The sequence below is a fragment of the Hyperolius riggenbachi genome, chromosome 11 (assembly GCF_040937935.1).
Source record: "Hyperolius riggenbachi isolate aHypRig1 chromosome 11, aHypRig1.pri, whole genome shotgun sequence".
Taxonomy (NCBI): Eukaryota; Metazoa; Chordata; class Amphibia; order Anura; family Hyperoliidae; genus Hyperolius; species Hyperolius riggenbachi.
In genome coordinates, this window is record NC_090656.1 from 1,587,937 (window position 1) to 1,611,337 (window position 23,401).

The 23,401-nt window shown below is 55.7% G+C and overlaps 1 protein-coding gene across 1 annotated transcript in view; it reads right to left on the reverse strand.

The window, feature by feature from the left end:
* CALB2 (calbindin 2) overlaps positions 1-23,401 on the reverse strand; it is a 132,482-nt gene that overhangs the window by 40,498 nt on the left and 68,583 nt on the right. The window contains exons 4-5 of the mRNA XM_068260820.1: positions 10,767-10,847; positions 10,627-10,683 (exon numbers count right to left, since the gene is read on the reverse strand). Coding sequence (XP_068116921.1) covers positions 10,627-10,683; positions 10,767-10,847 — 138 coding nt within the window. The remainder of the gene's footprint in view (positions 1-10,626; positions 10,684-10,766; positions 10,848-23,401) is intronic.

The window sequence follows — 23,401 nt, forward strand, 5'->3', positions numbered from 1 at the left end:
TGGCGGAAGAGCGGTGGATCCTCTCTGCCTAGTTTCTGTTTTCGTGTGTCTGTCTTGTCTGTTGCGACCGCTTGCTGAAGGCTCGGTGAGGTAACCGTTAAGCAAGCGTCGCGTCCTCTGTTTCATGTTTGTCTGTCTATGGTTAGTTAGGCGTGCTTGTCTCTGTTGTGCTTATCACGTGGAGACCGCGCATAAACCGCGTGCACTGTTGCGAATGAGTGCGGTGTTCGCGGTTAGCTAGCATTTATTATTTTCCGTATCTCCTCATTGTATTATTTGCTGTGCCTTTGCTAACCTCGTATTCTGTTCTGTTCTGCCTTGTGTCTCGTCTGGCGATCGCACCTCTCGCGATCGCGTTCCTATTTCGTATCTGCTGTTGTGTGTGCGCGGTCGCAGGGTGGCGACTAGATTGGCGCACACACATACAACCTATCCCTTTGCTCAATCTCATTCGCAATCGCCTCTCTTGCGATTGCGTTCTGCGCTTCGTACAAATTCCTGTCTGGCGTTTGTGGAGGTACAGAGGATTGGTTCCTCTGCACTCCCCAGCGCCATCTGCCGACAGGAATTTTCCCTCTACTGGTGCTTGCACCAAAAGCTGGGTTCTAGTATCTTGACACGCTTGTGGAGGACCTCCGCAGTGTCAGCGCACATCTTTGTGCGCTGAACACGGAGATATCCCACAATCGTTACATTATGAGCAGCCCAACCCAAAACCCCAGTGTAGAGGGAATTTCTGATTTGTACGATTTTGCTGAGTATGGTTCCTGTGTCTTTAAGAGTTTCAAAATATTAAATTCAGAGACGAAAGAGGATTTTCTCTCTGAATGCGTAAAATTTTGTCTGAATCCTACTTTTCAAATTACTGATCCGTCCACGTCTGCTCTCCAATTAGCTTATGTGCTTTTGAAAGATGATCTGTTTGTATGGGCTCATGAAATCTTGCAAGACAATTCTTGGAATGATAATCTATATCAGTTTCTTACATTTACATTCTCCTACTGGTTTGAGTTGCCTTGCTTGCCACCTGCCCTGTATGAGTGTGTAGTTGCTAATGAGTCAGCTGCTCTACCTACTTCATGCAAAACCATTCAGTTTGAAAATGAATGCAGTAACTATTCCCCTGTGTCTAAACAGCAGCCACCTAAAGCAGCAAGGACTAAAAGCAGGAAAAAAAGGAAGACTTCTCAGCTGAAAAAACCGTTGCCCATAGCAATTACAAATAAAAAAATTGTTTCTGTAAAGTCTGAAATTTCTCAGTCTCAGGTTTCATTACCCCAAGAAAGGGCATTTGTGGATCCTTTGATAGGCAGAATTATTTTCTATATTAAAGGAGTGAGAAAGTCTTTGCATGTTCCTGACCCCAACCCTTATGAGGGTTTCTTGGAAACCGAGTTGTTTGAACCCCCATTTGCTCCATGGGATATTGGAGCATTAATTGAGGAGTTCGAGATTGATTGGAAGGCGTTTTGCGATTTTTACATCGCAAAAAGCGCAGAGATTCTTTATGCTTGTCTTGATTCGGTGTACGCTTTGATTGACTCTGATGAGTGTGACGAATGTTTTGTGAATCCGGTGACTTATGTGTGGCAGACGATTTTGGATGAATTGCACACACACCAATCAATTGACTTCAATAAAGAGACATCGTTATCGGATGATTGTTCCTGCCTTTCTGGGGTAAAGCATGTGAGTCTAGATATTGTGCGACCTGACATGAATGGGTGCACTACTGTGGTTGATTCTTGTGCGAATCTTGAAAGATTCTCTCCTGATTGCGTGAAGTTTGAATCTATGCGATGTAATGCCTGTTTCTCAGATGTTCCTGCAGATTGTGATCAACATGAATGTGCCAGTTTTCTCAAAGATATGTGGGATCCCTTGTCATCTAAGAACAGATCTTTAAGATCTTCCATCTATGATCCTGCTATGGGAAAAATTCCTAAACTATGCAGCATCAAAAGTGAAATTAATATGCCTAATAAAGTTTATTCTGTTGATGTCGCTATTTCTTCTGCAGATGAGTCTCTGTCTCACCCTGTTCACACCTGTAAGGGCCCGTTGCCTGGGGACAATTGCTCCAGTGTTTCGACCCTAGATGCCTTGCAGTCTGCTCCGCAGATCGCGGAGATTTGCGCTATGGAAGCGTCAGTTTCACAACCTAAAGCGATCTTGGATTCGCAGGTTTTGCGTTCTGGCTCCTCGGATTTGACATTGTTAGCCGAATCTAAGAGTGAGACAGCGCTTCGGTTTTGCGAATCTGACTCTGAAACATCTTTGCTGGGTCCAGAGAAAGTTTCTCTGAGCCTGCCCTGTACCATGAATAACAATATGATGTCCAATCACACTGACATTTGTGAGTCCCTTTCTTGTTCTGAGGAAAGTGCTGATTCTGCACCCTGTACTCTGGATGAGTTAAGATGGCCTTGTTTAGAGTCTCCTGCAGTGTCCCTAGAGGCTCGTCTAGGTATTGCCACTATACTCACCTGTTTTTCTGCAGTTTTGGAGTTACAAGCTAGTTTGACTGCCACACAGAATTCTGGGTACAGTGAGAATGAAGTTAGGGAGTCAGTGTGTGTTCCAGTAAATATACCTGTACATTCCCCTCATGATGATGAGATCCAGTCTCAGGTTATGGTGGAACCATTCCTGGGACATCTGCCCTGTCCACAAAATAAACTTCCAGTTTTGCCCTGTAACATGGATAGTTCAGAATCCTTCCGAGAAAACTTGAAAAATGATGTTCCTGAGGTCTTGTTTGATGTTCTGGAGGTCTCAGAGTTCCTCCCAAAGGGTGCAGAACTTGTAGGAGATGTCTCCTGCCCCCCAAGTCCTTCTGAGGTGTTACCCTCTTCCGTAGGCATTGCTGCCTTGCTGGCTACCTTTTCAGCTCTGATGGAGCTTCACTCATATGTAGTCAATGATGATATTATTGTCACAGAAATTTCTGAATTTGTATCCGAGTCTTCTTGTGAAAGTACAGTGCCTGTGACCTCCACTCATGATGATTCTCTGTCCGGTACTGGTTTTGGTCTTGTCGTGCCGGACTCTGAGGTTGGCAGTTCCCCGACATGTACTGAGGTTTCTCCTGTGCTGGTGTACCCCAGTGTGCTCTGTGACCCAGAAAGCCCAAGTGTGCCTCGGTTACCAGCGTACTCAGATGCTTCCTCGGTGGAGACATGCTCTGATTTAGCCTGCCTGCTTGCATGCCCAGAAGTGGTCCCTGAAAGTCTTGATCTTGATGGGTGTCCTCGTAATTCTGAATCCGGAATTGTCATTGGTTCCATGGGGGTTCTTGGTAATTCTCCATGTGAGCCTGGTGATTGTTCTGCCCTCTTGGGATCTCTGTGGAGCTTCAAAAGGTTCTGGGAGATTCCGGGAGAGATTTTGCTTGGTCCCCTGGATAAGATCAACGGTGGCTTTTGTGTTGTAAGGGACACTTCGAACAGGTATTGTGGCAGGTTTGGTATTTTCGGACGCTCGTTGGAAGGTGGTGGGTATTGTCTGGAGGGTGTCGATGGCTTTTTCTCTGGTATTCACAGTCCTGATGGGTGTTACGCTAAGACTGGTAGTACTGATGGGCATGTTTCGGTGGCTTCTGTTTCCGATGAGGTCGGTTTCGGGTGGACTGACTCTGGAATTGGACCTTGTCGGGCTGCCCCGACCTTCATGAGTCTTCAGTTAGAGTTTTTTGGTAACGCCAGTTTTGAAAGACGTCTGGAATTCGTCCCTAGAGGGGGGGGTACTGTAACGATCCGCTCAGCTGCCTGCGCAGGCAGGCAGCCTTTTGATCATTATTCAGGTCTGCATGCTGCAGGACTCTGGAAAGAAGTCCTTCTGTCAGTTTTGCAGCTTGTGCTTGCTGAGGAATTTGCATACGTTGTCATGCAAATTGCCTGGCCACATTCATTGGAGGCGTGTACTATAAGTACTATGTGTGTCCCACAATGCTTCGCTGCTCATAGAGGTTTGTTCCTGCTGGACTCACCTGGAGTGTCAGCCACTGCTATCTTAGTATAGTTAATTCCTGGGGGTTGCTTTAGGCTCCCCTTCTAGCTCAGTCAGGTTGTATTATCTGTATTGCCTGTTCTGTCTTGTCTTGCTTGTTTGCCATTGTCCTGTCCCTATGGTGGTGGACAGGAAATGGTTCTGATCTCCGTTCTTGGAGTATAGCTGGTGCAGCGGTTGCTATCAGCTATCTCTTCTGTTCTGTCTCCTGGGATCGCGCTAGCTACTTTTTGCTAGTGCCGGGGATCCTTCTGTTCTGTCTCCTGGGATCGCGCTAGCTACTTTTTGCTAGCGCCGGGGATCCTTCTGTTCTGTCTTGTCTGTCGCGATTGCGCTGTCACCAGCGGCGGTTGATAGCGAATCGTTCTGTCTTGTTTGGATCGCACTGGCCTCTAGCGGTAGCGGCTGTGGATCCTTCTGATCTGTGTTCCTGCTCGGATCACACTTGCTCTGGCGGAAGAGCGGTGGATCCTCTCTGCCTAGTTTCTGTTTTCGTGTGTCTGTCTTGTCTGTTGCGACCGCTTGCTGAAGGCTCGGTGAGGTAACCGTTAAGCAAGCGTCGCGTCCTCTGTTTCATGTTTGTCTGTCTATGGTTAGTTAGGCGTGCTTGTCTCTGTTGTGCTTATCACGTGGAGACCGCGCATAAACCGCGTGCACTGTTGCGAATGAGTGCGGTGTTCGCGGTTAGCTAGCATTTATTATTTTCCGTATCTCCTCATTGTATTATTTGCTGTGCCTTTGCTAACCTCGTATTCTGTTCTGTTCTGCCTTGTGTCTCGTCTGGCGATCGCACCTCTCGCGATCGCGTTCCTATTTCGTATCTGCTGTTGTGTGTGCGCGGTCGCAGGGTGGCGACTAGATTGGCGCACACACATACAACCTATCCCTTTGCTCAATCTCATTCGCAATCGCCTCTCTTGCGATTGCGTTCTGCGCTTCGTACAAATTCCTGTCTGGCGTTTGTGGAGGTACAGAGGATTGGTTCCTCTGCACTCCCCAGCGCCATCTGCCGACAGGAATTTTCCCTCTACTGGTGCTTGCACCAAAAGCTGGGTTCTAGTATCTTGACACGCTTGTGGAGGACCTCCGCAGTGTCAGCGCACATCTTTGTGCGCTGAACACGGAGATATCCCACAATCGTTACAGGTACATATGTCCCCAGGTGCAGAACTCTGAGGGTGCTCAGCACAGCCACTGCACCCCCATGCATGTGAGAGGAGGCTCACTGGCTGCCTGAAGTGCCCCTGCTTCTCTCCCTCTGCCTGCCTTACCAGTAATCAGGGGGTAACCAGAGCCGTAGCTGTGGGTGGGCATGGGGGTACATATGTCCCCAGGTGCAGCACTCTGAGGGCGCTCAGCACAGCTGCTGCATCCCCATGCATGTGAGAGGAGGCTGGCTGGCTGTCTGAAGTGCCCCTGCTTATCTCCCTCTGCCTGCCTTACCAGTAATCAGGGGGTAACCAGGGGTAGGCAAGGGGTGAGTGTATCCTAGGGTAGGCAAGGGACAGGATGTGAGGGTATCCTAGGGTAGGCAAGGGACAGGATGTGAGGGTATCCTAGGGTAGGCAGGGGACAGGATGTGAGGGTATCCTAGGGTAGGCAAGGGACAGGATGTGAGGGTATCCTAGGGTAGGCAGGGGACAGGATGTGAGGGTATCTGATGGTGGGCAAGGGACAGGATGTGACGGTATCCGATGGTAGGCAAGGGACAGGATGAGAGGGTATCCGATGGTAGGCAAGGGACAGGATGTGAGGGTATCCGATGGTAGGCAAGGGACAGGATGTGAGGGTATCCGATGGTAGGCAAGGGACAGGATGTGAGGGTATCCGATGGTAGGCAAGGGATAGGATGTGAGGGTATCCGATGGTAGGCAAGGGACAGGATGTGAGGGTATCCGATGGTAGGCAAGGGACAGGATGTGAGGGTATTCGAGGGTAGGCAAGGGACAGGATGTGAGGGTATCCGATGGTAGGCAAGGGACAGGATGTGAGGGTATCCGATGGTAGGCAAGGGACAGGATGTGAGGGTATCCGATGGTAGGCAAGGGACAGGATGTGAGGGTATCCGATGGTAGGCAAGGGACAGGATGTGAGGGTATCCGATGGTAGGCAAGGGACAGGATGTGAGGGTATCCGATGGTAGGCAAGGGACAGGATGTGAGGTTATCCGAGGGTAGGCAAGGGACAGGATGTGGCCATAGCGGAGCCTCATGACTTTATGCTGGGGAGCCTCATGACATGACTTGTAGTCACTGACATTAGTGTTGGTGTGCAAATTAGGGATTATGGAATTCGGAAACCTGAATTCTCCCAAACACCACGCTTCAGCACCAGAGCAAGTGGACAGGGTCACGGGACGTTCACATGCCTGTGCTTCATGGCACGCTACATGTGACCATATGACATTCCAACCAGGAAGGAGGGAGCATTAGAATGAGGTGAAGTGTGCCGTGCAAGTTCGTGAACTCCCCGTGACCCCGTCCACCTGCTCAGGAGCTGAAGGGTGGTGTTCCTGAACTCCCCGTGACCCCGTCCACCTGATCGGGAGCTGAAGGGTAGTGTTCCTGAACTCCCCGTGACCTCGTCCACCTGCTCGGGAGCTGAAGGGTGTGGTGTTCCTGAACTCCCCGTGACCCCGTCCACTTGCTCGGGAGCTAAAGGGTGTGGTGTTCCTGAACTCCCCGTGACCCCGTCCACCTGCTCGGGAGCTGAAGGGTGTGGTGTTCCTGAACTCCCCGTGACCCTGTCCACTTGCTCGGGAGCTAAAGGGTGTGGTGTTCCTGAGCTCCCCGTGACCCCGTCCACCTGCTCGGGAGCTGAAGGGTGTGGTGTTCCTGAACTCCCGTGACCCCGACCACCTGCTCGGGAGCTGAAGGGTGGTGTTCCTGAACTCCCCGTGACCCCGTCCACCTGCTCGGGAGCTGAAGGGTGGTGTTCCTGAACTACCCGTGACCCCGTCCACCTGCTCGGGAGCTGAAGGGTGTGGTGTTCCTGAACTCCCCGTGACCCCGTCCACTTGCTCGGGAGCTGAAGGGTGTGGTGTTCCTGAACTCCCGTGACCCCGTCCACCTGCTCGGGAGCTGAAGGGTGGTGTTCCTGAACTCCCCGTGACCCCGTCCACCTGCTCGGGAGCTGAAGGGTGGTGTTCCTGAACTACCCGTGACCCCGTCCACTTGCTCGGGAGCTGAAGGGTGTGGTGTTCCTGAACTCCCGTGACCCCGTCCACCTGCTCGGGAGCTGAAGGGTGGTGTTCCTGAACTCCCCGTGACCCCGTCCACCTGCTCGGGAGCTGAAGGGTGTGGTGTTCCTGAACTCCCCGTGACCCCGTCCACTTGCTCGGGAGCTGAAGGGTGTGGTGTTCCTGAACTCCCGTGACCCCGTCCACCTGCTCGGGAGCTGAAGGGTGTGGTGTTCCTGAACTCCCCGTGACCCCGTCCACTTGCTCGGGAGCTGAAGGGTGTGGTGTTCCTGAACTCCCCGTGACCCCGTCCACCTGCTCGGGAGCTGAAGGGTGTGGTGTTCCTGAACTCCCGTGACCCCGTCCACCTGCTCGGGAGCTGAAGGGTGGTGTTCCTGAACTCCCCGTGACCCCGTCCACCTGCTCGGGAGCTGAAGGGTGTGGTGTTCCTGAACTCCCCGTGACCCCGTCCACCTGCTCGGGAGCTGAAGGGTGGTGTTCCTGAACTCCCCGTGACCCCGTCCACCTGCTCGGGAGCTGAAGGGTGTTGTGTTCCTGAACTCCCCGTGACCCCGTCCACCTGCTCGGGAGCTGAAGGGTGTGGTGTTCCTGAACTCCCCGTGACCCCGTCCACCTGCTCGGGAGCTGAAGGGTGGTGTTCCTGAACTCCCCGTGACCCCGTCCACCTGCTCGGGAGCTGAAGGGTGGTGTTCCTGAACTACCCGTGACCCCGTCCACCTGCTCGGGAGCTGAAGGGTGTGGTGTTCCTGAACTCCCCGTGACCCCGTCCACTTGCTCGGGAGCTGAAGGGTGTGGTGTTCCTGAACTCCCCGTGACCCCGTCCACCTGCTCGGGAGCTGAAGGGTGGTGTTCCTGAACTCCCCGTGACCCCGTCCACCTGCTCGGGAGCTGAAGGGTGTGGTGTTCCTGAGCTCCCCGTGACCCCGTCCACCTGCTCGGGAGCTGAAGGGTGTGGTGTTCCTGAACTCCCGTGACCCCGACCACCTGCTCGGGAGCTGAAGGGTGGTGTTCCTGAACTCCCCGTGACCCCGTCCACCTGCTCGGGAGCTGAAGGGTGGTGTTCCTGAACTACCCGTGACCCCGTCCACCTGCTCGGGAGCTGAAGGGTGTGGTGTTCCTGAACTCCCCGTGACCCCGTCCACTTGCTCGGGAGCTGAAGGGTGTGGTGTTCCTGAACTCCCGTGACCCCGTCCACCTGCTCGGGAGCTGAAGGGTGGTGTTCCTGAACTCCCCGTGACCCCGTCCACCTGCTCGGGAGCTGAAGGGTGGTGTTCCTGAACTACCCGTGACCCCGTCCACTTGCTCGGGAGCTGAAGGGTGTGGTGTTCCTGAACTCCCGTGACCCCGTCCACCTGCTCGGGAGCTGAAGGGTGGTGTTCCTGAACTCCCCGTGACCCCGTCCACCTGCTCGGGAGCTGAAGGGTGTGGTGTTCCTGAACTCCCCGTGACCCCGTCCACTTGCTCGGGAGCTGAAGGGTGTGGTGTTCCTGAACTCCCGTGACCCCGTCCACCTGCTCGGGAGCTGAAGGGTGTGGTGTTCCTGAACTCCCCGTGACCCCGTCCACTTGCTCGGGAGCTGAAGGGTGTGGTGTTCCTGAACTCCCCGTGACCCCGTCCACCTGCTCGGGAGCTGAAGGGTGTGGTGTTCCTGAACTCCCGTGACCCCGTCCACCTGCTCGGGAGCTGAAGGGTGGTGTTCCTGAACTCCCCGTGACCCCGTCCACCTGCTCGGGAGCTGAAGGGTGTGGTGTTCCTGAACTCCCCGTGACCCCGTCCACCTGCTCGGGAGCTGAAGGGTGGTGTTCCTGAACTCCCCGTGACCCCGTCCACCTGCTCGGGAGCTGAAGGGTGTTGTGTTCCTGAACTCCCCGTGACCCCGTCCACCTGCTCGGGAGCTGAAGGGTGTGGTGTTCCTGAACTCCCCGTGACCCCGTCCACCTGCTCGGGAGCTGAAGGGTGGTGTTCCTGAACTCCCCGTGACCCCGTCCACCTGCTCGGGAGCTGAAGGGTGGTGTTCCTGAACTACCCGTGACCCCGTCCACCTGCTCGGGAGCTGAAGGGTGTGGTGTTCCTGAACTCCCCGTGACCCCGTCCACTTGCTCGGGAGCTGAAGGGTGTGGTGTTCCTGAACTCCCCGTGACCCCGTCCACCTGCTCGGGAGCTGAAGGGTGGTGTTCCTGAACTCCCCGTGACCCCGTCCACATGCTCGGGAGCTGAAGGGTGTGGTGTTCCTGAACTCCCCGTGACCCCGTCCACCTGCTCGGAGCTGAAGGGTGGTGTTCCTGAACTCCCCGTGACCCCGTCCACCTGCTCGGGAGCTGAAGGGTGGTGTTCCTGAACTCCCCGTGACCCCGTCCACATGCTCGGGAGCTGAAGGGTGTGGTGTTCCTGAACTCCCCGTGACCCCGTCCACTTGCTCGGGAGCTGAAGGGTGTGGTGTTCCTGAACTCCCCGTGACCCCGTCCACCTGCTCGGGAGCTGAAGGGTGTGGTGTTCCTGAACTCCCCGTGACCCCGTCCACCTGCTCGGGAGCTGAAGGGTGTGGTGTTCCTGAACTCCCCGTGACCCCGTCCACCTGCTCGGGAGCTGAAGGGTGTGGTGTTCCTGAACTCCCCGTGACCCGGTCCACCTGCTCGGGAGCTGAAGGGTGTGGTGTTCCTGAACTCCCCGTGACCCCGTCCACCTGCTCGGGAGCTGAAGGGTGTGGTGTTCCTGAACTCCCCGTGACCCCGTCCACCTGCTCGGGAGCTGAAGGGTGTGGTGTTCCTGAACTCCCCGTGACCCCGTCCACCTGCTCGGGAGCTGAAGGGTGTGGTGTTCCTGAACTCCCCGTGACCCCGTCCACCTGCTCGGGAGCTGAAGGGTGTGGTGTTCCTGAACTCCCCGTGACCCCGTCCACCTGCTCGGGAGCTGAAGGGTGTGGTGTTCCTGAACTCCCCGTGACCCCGTCCACCTGCTCGGGAGCTGAAGGGTGTGGTGTTCCTGAACTCCCCGTGACCCCGTCCACCTGCTCGGGAGCTGAAGGGTGGTGTTCCTGAACTCCCCGTGACCCCGTCCACCTGCTCGGGAGCTGAAGGGTGTTGTGTTAGTGAGAATTCTGGTTTACGATTCCAATGTCCCGAATACACTGCTTATCAGCATTGTCAAAGGCTCAATTACAACTACGAATAATGTAGGACAGGGCTGTCCATCTCCAGTCCTGGAGGGTCAGATCCAGGCCAGGGTTTAGGATGGAGGGAGAAATATTTTCTACTTGATGAACCTTCCCTGATACAATTAATGTGAGCTCTGCCAAAAATGTGTGAGGAGCTCGGCCCCCGAGGACTGGAGCTGGACAGCCCTGATGTAGCAGAAAGAGGACATCCCTGTCAGGTAGAGCAAGCCACACATTTACATTCCTGGCAGCTTTGCTTACTTACTTTCAGCTCATTGGCTTCTATGTAGCCGCTTCTGTCTGTGTCGTATTTTCTCCAGGCCTGTAAAAGCAGAGTGAAACGGTTAGATGAGTAGGCCGGCAGGTCAGGGTTTGGGGTAAGTATGAAAGGTATGCAGCTCTTACCTCCATGAACTCTATGCTGGAGCCGGCGTGTTGTCGGAAGCAGAGAAGGAAATTTTCCTCTGTTGGAAGAATCTGGGCCAGCTGGGAGGAGAAGAGGAAGGCTCAACTACAGCGTTCTGAATTAAGTGTCAAACTTACCCTTATAGCCTAATACTCACAAAAAAATTACACACGTACACCTGTACTCAGCTTCCCCCGCACACACACCTGTACTCACTCCCCGCACACACACCTGTGCTCAGTCCCCGCACACACACCTGTACTCACTCCCCACACACACCTGGACTCACTCCCCACACACACCTGGACTCACTCCCCACACACACACCTGGACTCACTCCCCACACACACCTGGACTCACTCCCCACACACACCTGGACTCACTCCCCACACACACACCTGTACTCACTCCCCGCACACACACCTGTACTCACTCCCCACACACACCTGTACTCAGTCCCCGCACACACACCTGTACTCAGTCCCCGCACACACACCTGTACTCACTCCCCGCACACACACCTGTACTCACTCCCCGCACACACACCTGTACTCACTCCCCACACACACCTGGACTCAGTCCCCGCACACACACCTGTACTCACTCTCCGCACACACCTGGACTCAGTCCCCGCACACAAACCTGTACTCACTCCCCGCACTCACACCTGTACTCACCCCCCGCACACACACCTGGACTCAGTCCCCGCACACACACCTGTGCTCAGTCCCCGCACACACACCTGTGCTCAGTCCCCGCACACACCTGTACTCAGTCCCCGCACACACACCTGTACTCACTCCCCACACACACACCTGTACTCAGCTTCCCCCGCACACACACCTGGACTCAGTCCCGACACACACACCTGTACTTACTCCGCACACACACACCTGTACTTAGCTTCCCCTGCACACACACCTGTACTCAGTCCCCACACACACACCTGTACTCACTCCCCGCACACACACCTGTACTCAGCCCCCCACACACACCTGTACTCACTCCCCAAACACACACCTGTACTTACTCCCCGCACACACACCTGTACTTACTCCACACACACACAACTGTACTCAGCTTCCCCCGCACACACACCTGTACTCAGTCCCCGCACACACACCTGTACTCACTCCCCGCACACACACCTGTACTCAGCCCCCCCACACACATACCTGTACTCACTCCCCAAACACACACCTGTACTCACTCCCCGCACACACACCTGTACTTACTCCACGCACACACACCTGTACTTACTCCACACACACACAACTGTACTCAGCTTCCCCCGCACACACACCTGTACTCAGTCCCCGCACACACACCTCTCCTCAGTCCCCGCACACACACCTGTACTCACTCCCTGCACACACACCTGTACTCACTCCCCACACACACCTGGACTCACTCCCCACACACACACCTGTACTCACTCCCCGCACACACACCTGTACTCATTCTCCGCACACACCTGGACTCAGTCCCCGCACACACACCTGTACTCACTCCCCGCACTCACACCTGTACTCACTCCCCGCACACACCTGGACTCACTCCCCGCACACTCACCTGTGCTCAGTCCCCGCACACACACCTGTACTCAGTCCCCGCACACACACCTGTACTCACTCCACGCAAACACACCTGTACTCAGTCCCCCCCCCAGCACACACACACACACCTGTACTCAGTCCCCACACACACACACCTGTACTCAGTCCCCACACACACACACCTGTACTCAGTCCCCACACACACACCTGTACTTACTCCCCACACACACCTGTACTCAGCTTCCCCCGCACACACACCTGTACTCACTCCCCGCACACACACCTGTACTCAGTCCCCCCACACACACCTGTACTTACTCCCCACACACACACCTAGATTCAGCTTCCCCTGCACACACACCTGTACTCAGTCCCCACACACACACCTGTACTCACTCCCCGCACACACACCTGTACTCAGCCCCCCACACACACACCTGTACTCACTCCCCAAACACACACCTGTACTCACGCCCCACACACACACCTGTTCTTACTCCACACACACCCACAACTGTACTCAGCTTCCCCCGCACACACACCTGTACTCAGTCCCCGCACACACACCTGTACTCAGTCCCCGCACACACACCTGTACTCAGTCCCCGCACACACACCTGTACTCAGTCCCCGCACACACATATGTACTCAGTCCCCGCACACACACCTGTATTCAGTCCCCGCACACACACCTGCACTCATTCCCCACACACACACCTGCACTCACTCCCCACACACACCTGGACTCAGTTCCCACACACACACCAATACTCAGTCCCTGCACACACACCTGTACTTAGTCCCCGCACACACACCTGTACTCAGTCCCCACACACACACACACACACCTGTACTTACTCCCCACACACACACCTGTACTCAGCTTCCCCCGCACACACACCTGTACTCAGTCCCCACACACACACCTGTACTCACTCCCCGCACACACACCTGTACTCAGCCCCCCACACACACACACCTGTACTCAGCTTCCCCCGCACACACACCTGTACTCAGTCAGCGCACAGACACCTGTACTCAGTCCCCACACACACCTGTACTCAGTCCCCACACACACCTGTACTCAGTCCCCACACACACCTGTACTCAGTCCCCGCACACACACCTGTACTCAGTCCCCTCACACACACCTGTACTCAGTCCCCTCACACACACCTGTACTCAGTCCCCTCACACACACCTGTACTCAGTCCCCAAACACACACCTGTACTTACTCCCCACACACAAACCTGTACTCAGCTTCCCCCGCACACACACCTGTACTCAGTCCCCGCACACACACCTCTACTCAGTCCCCGCACACACACCTGTACTCAGTCCCCGCACACACACCTGTACTCAGTCCCCGCACACACACCTGTACTCAGCTTTCCCCACACACACACCTGTACTCAGTCCCCGCACACACACTTGTACTTAGTCCCCGCACTCACACCTGTACTCAGTCCCCGCACTCACACCTGTACTTAATCCCCCGCACACAAACCTGTACTCACTCCCCGCACACACACCTGTACTCACTCCCCGCACACACACCTGTACTCAGTCCCCACAGACACCTGTGCTCACTCCCCGCACACACACACCTGTACTTACTCCCCGCACACACACCTGTGCTCATTCCCCGCACACACACCTGTAGTCACTCCCCGCACACACCTGTACTCAGTCCCCGCACACACCTGTACTCAGTCCCCAAACACACACCTGTACTCAGTCCCCACACACACACCTGTACTCACTCCCCCCACACACACCTGTACTAACTCCCCACACACACACACCTGTACTCACTCTCCACACACACACCTGTACTCACTCCCCGCACACACCTTTACACACTCCCTGCACAAACACCTGTATTCTCTCCCTGCACACATGTACTCACTCCCCGCACACACCTGTACTCTCTCCCCCCACACACCTGTACTCAGCTTTCTGCACACACACCTGTACTCAGTCCCCACACACACCTGTATTCATACCCAGTAAACACACCTGTACTCAGTCCCCACACACACACACACACCTGTACTCAGTCCCCACACACACACACACCTGTACTCAGTCCCCGCACACACACCTGTACTCAGCTTCCCCCGCACACACACCTGTACTCAGTCCCCGCACACACACCTGTACTCAGTCCCCGCACACACACCTGTACTCTGTCCCCGCACACACACCTGTACTCTGTCCCCGCACACACACCTGTACTCTGTCCCCGCACACACACCTGTACTCTGTCCCCGCACACACACCTGTACTCTGTCCCCGCACACACACCTGTACTCTGTCCCCGCACACACACCTGTACTCTGTCCCCGCACACACACCTGTACTCTGTCCCCGCACACACACCTGTACTCAGTCCCTGCACACACACCTATGCTCACTCCCCACACACACCCCTGTACTCAGTCCCCACACACACACACCTGTACTCAGTCCCCACACACACACACACCTGTACTCAGTCCCCACACACATACCTGTACTCAGTCCCCTCACACACACCTGTACTCAGTCCCCTCACACACACCTGTACTCACTCCCCGCACACACACCTAGACTCACTTCCCACACACACCTGTACTCACTCCCCGCACACACACCTGTACTCAGTCACCACACACACACCTGTACTCAGTCCCCGCACACACACTTGTACTCAGTCCCCACACTCACACCTGTACTCAGTCCCCACACTCACACCTGTACTCAATCCCCAGCACACAAACCTGTACTCAATCCCCAGCACACACACCTGTACTCACTCCCCGCACACACACCTGTGCTCAGTCCCCGCACACACACCTGTACTCACTCCCGCACACACACCTGTAGTCACTCCCCGCACACACCTGTACTCAGTCCCCGCACACACCTGTACTCAGTCCCCGCACACACCTGTACTCAGTCCCCGCACACACCTGTACTCAGTCCTCAAACACACACCTGTACTCAGTCCCCACACACACACCTGTACTCACTCCCCCCACACACACCTGTACTAACTCCCCCCACACACACACCTGTACTCACTCTCCACACACACACCTGTACTCACTCCCCGCACACACCTGTACACACTCCCTGCACAAACACCTGTATTCTCTCCCTGCACACACATGTACTCACTCCCCGCACACACCTGTACTCTCTCCCCCCACACACCTGTACTCAGCTTTCTGCACACACACCTGTACTCAGTCCCCACACACACCTGTATTCATACCCAGTAAACACACCTGTACTCAGTCCCCACACACACACACACCTGTACTCAGTCCCCACACACACACACACACACCTGTACTCAGTCCCCGCACACACACCTGTACTCAGTCCCCACACACACACCTGTACTCACTCCCCCCACACACACCTGTACTAACTCCCCCCACACACACCTGTACTAACTCCCCCCACACACACACCTGTACTCACTCTCCACACACACACCTGTACTCACTCCCCACACACACCTGTACACACTCCCCGCACACACCTGTACTCTCTTCCCCCACACACACCTGTACTCAGCTTTCTGCACACACACCTGTACTCAGTCCCCACACACACCTGTATTCATACCCAGTAAACACACCTGTACTCAGTCCCCGCACACACACCTGTACTCAGTCCCCACACACACACACACCTGTACTCAGTCCCCGCACACACACCTGTACTCAGCTTCCCCCGCACACACACCTGTACTCAGTCCCCGCACACATACCTGTGCTCACTCCCCACACACACCCCTGTACTCAGTCCCCACACACACACACCTGTACTCAGTCCCCACACACATACCTGTACTCAGTCCCCTCACACACACCTGTACTCAGTCCCCTCACACACACCTGTACTCACTCCCCGCACACACACCTAGACTCACTTCCCACACACACCTGTACTCACTCCCCGCACACACACCTGTACTCAGTCCCAACAGACACCTGTGCTCACACCCCGCACACACACCTGTACTTACTCCTTGCACACACACCTGTGCTCAGTCCCCGCACACACACCTGTACTCAGTCCCCACACACACACCTGTACATACTCCCCACACACACACCTGTACTCAGCTTCCCCCGCACACACACCTGTACTCGGTCCCCGCACACACACCTGTACTCAGTCCTCACACACACACCTGTACTTACTCCCCACACACACACACCTGTACTCAGCTTTCCCCACACACACACCTGTACTCAGTCCCCGCACACACACCTCTACTCAGTCCCCGCACACACACCTCTACTCAGTCCCCGCACACACACCTCTACTCAGTGCCCGCACACACACCTCTACTCAGTGCCCGCACTCACACCTGTACTCAGTCCCCGCACTCACACCTGTACTCAATCCCCCGCACACAAACCTGTACTCACTCCCCGCACACACACCTGTAATCACTCCCCGCACACACGTACTCAGTCCCCGCACACACCTGTACTCAGTCCCCACACACACACCTGTACTCAGTCCCCACACACACACCTGTACTCACTCCCCCCACACACACCTGTACTAACTCCCCCCACACACACCTGTACTAACTCCCCCACACACACACCTGTACTCACTCTCCACACACACACCTGTACTCACTCCCCGCACACACCTGTACTCACTCCCCGCACACACCTGTACTCCCTCCCTGCACACACCTGTACTCACTTCCCGCACACACCTGTACTCTCTCCCCCCACACACACCTGTACTCAGCTTTCTGCACACAAACCTGTACTCAGTCCCCACACACACCTGTATTCATACCCAGTAAACACACCTGTACTCAGTCCCCGCACACACACCTGTACTCAGTCCCCACACACACACACACCTGTACTCAGTCCCCGCACACACACCTGTACTCAGCTTCCCCCGCACACACACACGTGTACTCAGTCCCCGCACACACACCTGTACTCAGTCCCCGCACACACACCTGTACTCACTCCCCGCACACACCCCTGTACTTAGTCCCCACACACACACACCTGTACTCAGTCCCCACACACATACCTGTACTCAGTCCCCTCACACACACCTGTACTCACTCCCCGCACACACACCTGGACTCACTTCCCACACACACCTGTACTCACTCCCCGCACACACACCTGTACTTACTCCTTGCACACCCACCTGTTCTCACTCCCCGCACACACACCTGTACTTACTCCCCCCACATACACCTGTACTTACTCTCCGCACACACATCTGTACTCAGTCCCCGCACACACACACCTGTACTCAGTCCCCGCACAAACACCTGTGCTCAGTCCCCGCACACACACCTGTACCCAGTCCCCACACACACACCTGTACATACTCCCCACACACACACCTGTACTCAGCTTCCCCCGCACACACACCTGTACTCAGTCCCCGCACACACACCTGTACTCACACCCCGCACACACACCTGTACTCAGTCCCCACACACACACCTGTACTTACTCCCCACACACACACCTGTACTCAGCTTTCCCCACACACACACCTGTACTCAGTCCCGCACACACACCTGCACTCACTCCCGACACACACCTGGACTCAGTCCCCGCACACACACCTGTACTCACTCCCCGCAAACACACCTGTACTCAGTCCCCCCACACACACACACCTGTACTCAGTCCCCACACACACACCTGTACTTACTCCCCACACACACACCTGTACTCAGCTTCCCCCGCACACACACCTGTACTCACTCCCCGCACACACACCTGTACTCAGTCCCCACACACACACACACCTGTACTTACTCCACACACACACACACACCTGTACTCAGCCCCCCCACACACACACACCTGTACTCAGCCCCCCCCCCCACACACACCTGTACTCAGTCCCCGCACACACATATGTACTCAGTCCCCGCACACACACCTGTATTCAGTCCCCGCACACACACCTGCACTCATTCCCCACACACACACCTGCACTCACTCCCCACACACACCTGGACTCAGTTCCCACACACACACCAATACTCAGTCCCTGCACACACACCTGTACTTAGTCCCCGCACACACACCTGTACTCAGTCCCCACACACACACACACCTGTACTTACTCCCCACACACACACCTGTACTCAGCTTCCCCCGCACACACACCTGTACTCAGTCCCCACACACACACCTGTACTCACTCCCCGCACACACACCTGTACTCAGCCCCCCACACACACACACCTGTACTCAGCTTCCCCCGCACACACACCTGTACTCAGTCAGCGCACAGACACCTGTACTCAGTCCCCACACACACCTGTACTCAGTCCCCACACACACCTGTACTCAGTCCCCACACACACCTGTACTCAGTCCCCGCACACACACCTGTACTCAGTCCCCTCACACACACCTGTACTCAGTCCCCTCACACACACCTGTACTCAGTCCCCTCACACACACCTGTACTCAGTCCCCTCACACACACCTGTACTCACTCCCCGCACACACACCTGTACTCAGTCCCCAAACACACACCTGTACTTACTCCCCACACACAAACCTGTACTCAGCTTCCCCCGCACACACACCTGTACTCAGTCCCCGCACACACACCTCTACTCAGTCCCCGCACACACACCTGTACTCAGTCCCCGCACACACACCTGTACTCAGTCCCCGCACACACACCTGTACTCAGCTTTCCCCACACACACACCTGTACTCAGTCCCCGCACACACACTTGTACTTAGTCCCCGCACTCACACCTGTACTCAGTCCCCGCACTCACACCTGTACTTAATCCCCCGCACACAAACCTGTACTCACTCCCCGCACACACACCTGTACTCACTCCCCGCACACACACCTGTACTCAATCCCCACAGACACCTGTGCTCACTCCCCGCACACACACACCTGTACTTACTCCCCGCACACACACCTGTGCTCATTCCCCGCACACACACCTGTAGTCACTCCCCGCACACACCTGTACTCAGTCCCCGCACACACCTGTACTCAGTCCCCAAACACACACCTGTACTCAGTCCCCAAACACACACCTGTACTCAGTCCCCACACACACACCTGTACTCACTCCCCCCACACACACCTGTACTAACTCCCCACACACACACACCTGTACTCACTCTCCACACACACACCTGTACTCACTCCCCGCACACACCTTTACACACTCCCTGCACAAACACCTGTATTCTCTCCCTGCACACACATGTACTCACTCCCCGCACACACCTGTACTCTCTTCCCCCACACACCTGTACTCAGCTTTCTGCACACACACCTGTACTCAGTCCCCACACACACCTGTATTCATACCCAGTAAACACACCTGTACTCAGTCCCCACACACACACACACCTGTACTCAGTCCCCACACACACACACACCTGTACTCAGTCCCCGCACACACACCTGTACTCAGCTTCCCCCGCACACACACCTGTACTCAGTCCCCGCACACACACCTGTACTCTGTCCCCGCACACACACCTGTACTAACTCCCCCCACACACACACCTGTACTCACTCTCCACACACACACCTGTACTCACTCCCCGCACACACCTGTACACACTCCCTGCACAAACACCTGTATTCTCTCCCTGCACACACATGTACTCACTCCCCGCACACACCTGTACTCTCTTCCCCCACACACCTGTACTCAGCTTTCTGCACACACACCTGTACTCAGTCCCAAACACACCTGTATTCATACCCAGTAAACACACCTGTACTCAGTCCCCGCACACACACCTGTACTCAGTCCCCACACACACACACACCTGTACTAAGTCCCCGCACACTCACCTGTACTCAGCTTCCCCCGCACACACACCTGTACTCAGTCCCCGCACACATACCTGTGCTCACTCCCCACACACACCCCTGTACTCAGTCCCCACACACACACACCTGTACTCAGTCCCCACACACATACCTGTACTCAGTCCCCTCACACACACCTGTACTCAGTCCCCTCACACACACCTGTACTCACTCCCCGCACACACACCTAGACTCACTTCCCACACACACCTGTACTCACTCCCCGCACACACACCTGTACTCAGTCCCAACAGACACCTGTGCTCACACCCCGCACACACACCTGTACTTACTCCTTGCACACACACCTGTGCTCAGTCCCCGCACACACACCTGTACTCAGTCCCCACACACACACCTGTACATACTCCCCACACACACACCTGTACTCAGCTTCCCCCGCACACACACCTGTACTCGGTCCCCGCACACACACCTGTACTCAGTCCTCACACACACACCTGTACTTACTCCCCACACACACACACCTGTACTCAGCTTTCCCCACACACACACCTGTACTCAGTCCCCGCACACACACCTCTACTCAGTCCCCGCACACACACCTCTACTCAGTCCCCGCACACACACCTCTACTCAGTGCTCGCACTCACACCTGTACTCAGTCCCCGCACTCACACCTGTACTCAATCCCCCGCACACAAACCTGTACTCACTCCCCGCACACACACCTGTAATCACTCCCCGCACACACGTACTCAGTCCCCGCACACACCTGTACTCAGTCCCCACACACACACCTGTACTCAGTCCCCACACACACACCTGTACTCACTCCCCCCACACACACCTGTACTAACTCCCCCCACACACACCTGTACTAACTCCCCCACACACACACCTGTACTCACTCTCCACACACACACCTGTACTCACTCCCCGCACACACCTGTACTCACTCCCCGCACACACCTGTACTCCCTCCCTGCACACACCTGTACTCACTTCCCGCACACACCTGTACTCTCTCCCCCCACACACACCTGTACTCAGCTTTCTGCACACAAACCTGTACTCAGTCCCCACACACACCTGTATTCATACCCAGTAAACACACCTGTACTCAGTCCCCGCACACACACCTGTACTCAGTCCCCACACACACACACACCTGTACTCAGTCCCCGCACACACACCTGTACTCAGCTTCCCCCGCACACACACACGTGTACTCAGTCCCCGCACACACACCTGTACTCAGTCCCCGCACACACACCTGTACTCAGTCCCCACACACACACCTGTACATACTCCCCACACACACACCTGTACTCAGCTTCCCCCGCACACACACCTGTACTCGGTCCCCGCACACACACCTGTACTCAGTCCCCCCACACACACCTGTACTAACTCCCCCACACACACACCTGTACTCACTCTCCACACACACACCTGTACTCACTCTCCACACACACACCTGTACTCACTCCCCGCACACACCTGTACTCACTCCCCGCACACACCTGTACTCCCTCCCTGCACACACCTGTACTCACTTCCCGCACACACCTGTACTCTCTCCCCCCACACACACCTGTACTCAGCTTTCTGCACACAAACCTGTACTCAGTCCCCACACACACCTGTATTCATACCCAGTAAACACACCTGTACTCAGTCCCCGCACACACACCTGTACTCAGTCCCCACACACACACACACCTGTACTCAGCTTCCCCCGCACACACACACGTGTACTCAGTCCCCGCACACACACCTGTACTCAGTCCCCGCACACACACCTGTACTCACTCCCCGCACACACCCCTGTACTTAGTCCCCACACACACACACCTGTACTGAGTCCCCTCACACACACCTGTACTCAGTCCCCTCACACACACCTGTACTCAGTCCCCGCACACACACCTGTACTCACTCCCTGCACACACCCCTGTACTCAGTCCCCACACACACACACCTGTACTCAGTCCCCACACACATACCTGTACTCAGTCCCCTCACACACACCTGTACTCACTCCCCGCACACACACCTGGACTCACTTCCCACACACACCTGTACTCACTCCCCGCACACACACCTGTACTTACTCCTTGCACACCCACCTGTTCTCACTCCCCGCACACACACCTGTACTTACTCCCCCCACATACACCTGTACTTACTCTCCGCACACACATCTGTACTCAGTCCCCGCACACACACACCTGTACTCAGTCCCCGCACAAACACCTGTGCTCAGTCCCCGCACACACACCTGTACCGAGTCCCCACACACACACCTGTACATACTCCCCCCACACACACCTGTACTCAGCTTCCCCCGCACACACACCTGTACTCAGTCCCCGCACACACACCTGTACTCACACCCCGCACACACACCTGTACTCAGTCCCCACACACACACCTGTACTTACTCCCCACACACACACCTGTACTCAGCTTTCCCCACACACACACCTGTACTCAGTCCCGCACACACACCTGCACTCACTCCCCACACACACCTGGACTCAGTCCCCACACACACACCTGTACTCACTCCCCGCAAACACACCTGTACTCAGTCCCCCCACACACACACACCTGTACTCAGTCCCCACACACACACCTGTACTTACTCCCCACACACACACACCTGTACTCAGCTTCCCCCGCACACACACCTGTACTCACTCCCCCGCACACACACCTGTACTCAGTCCCCACACACACACACACCTGTACTTACTCCACACACACACACACCTGTACTCAGCCCCCCCCCACACACACACCTGTACTCACTCCCTGCACACACACCTATACTTACTCCACACACACACACACACCTGTACTCAGCTTCCCCCGCACACACACCTGTACTCAGTCCCCGCACACACACCTGTACTCAGTCCCCGCACACACACCTGTACTCAGTCCCCGCACACACACCTGTACTCAGTCCCCGCACACACACCTGCACTCATTCCCCACACACACACCTGCACTCACTCCCCACACACACCTGGACTCACTCCCCGCACACACACCTGTACTCATTCTCCGCACACACCTGGACTCAGTCCCTGCACACACACCTGTACTCACTCCCCGCACTCACACCTGGACTCAGTCCCCGCACACTCACCTGTGCTCAGTCCCCGCCCACACACCTGTACTCAGTCCCCGCACACACACCTGTACTCACTCCCCACACACACCTGGACTCAGTCCC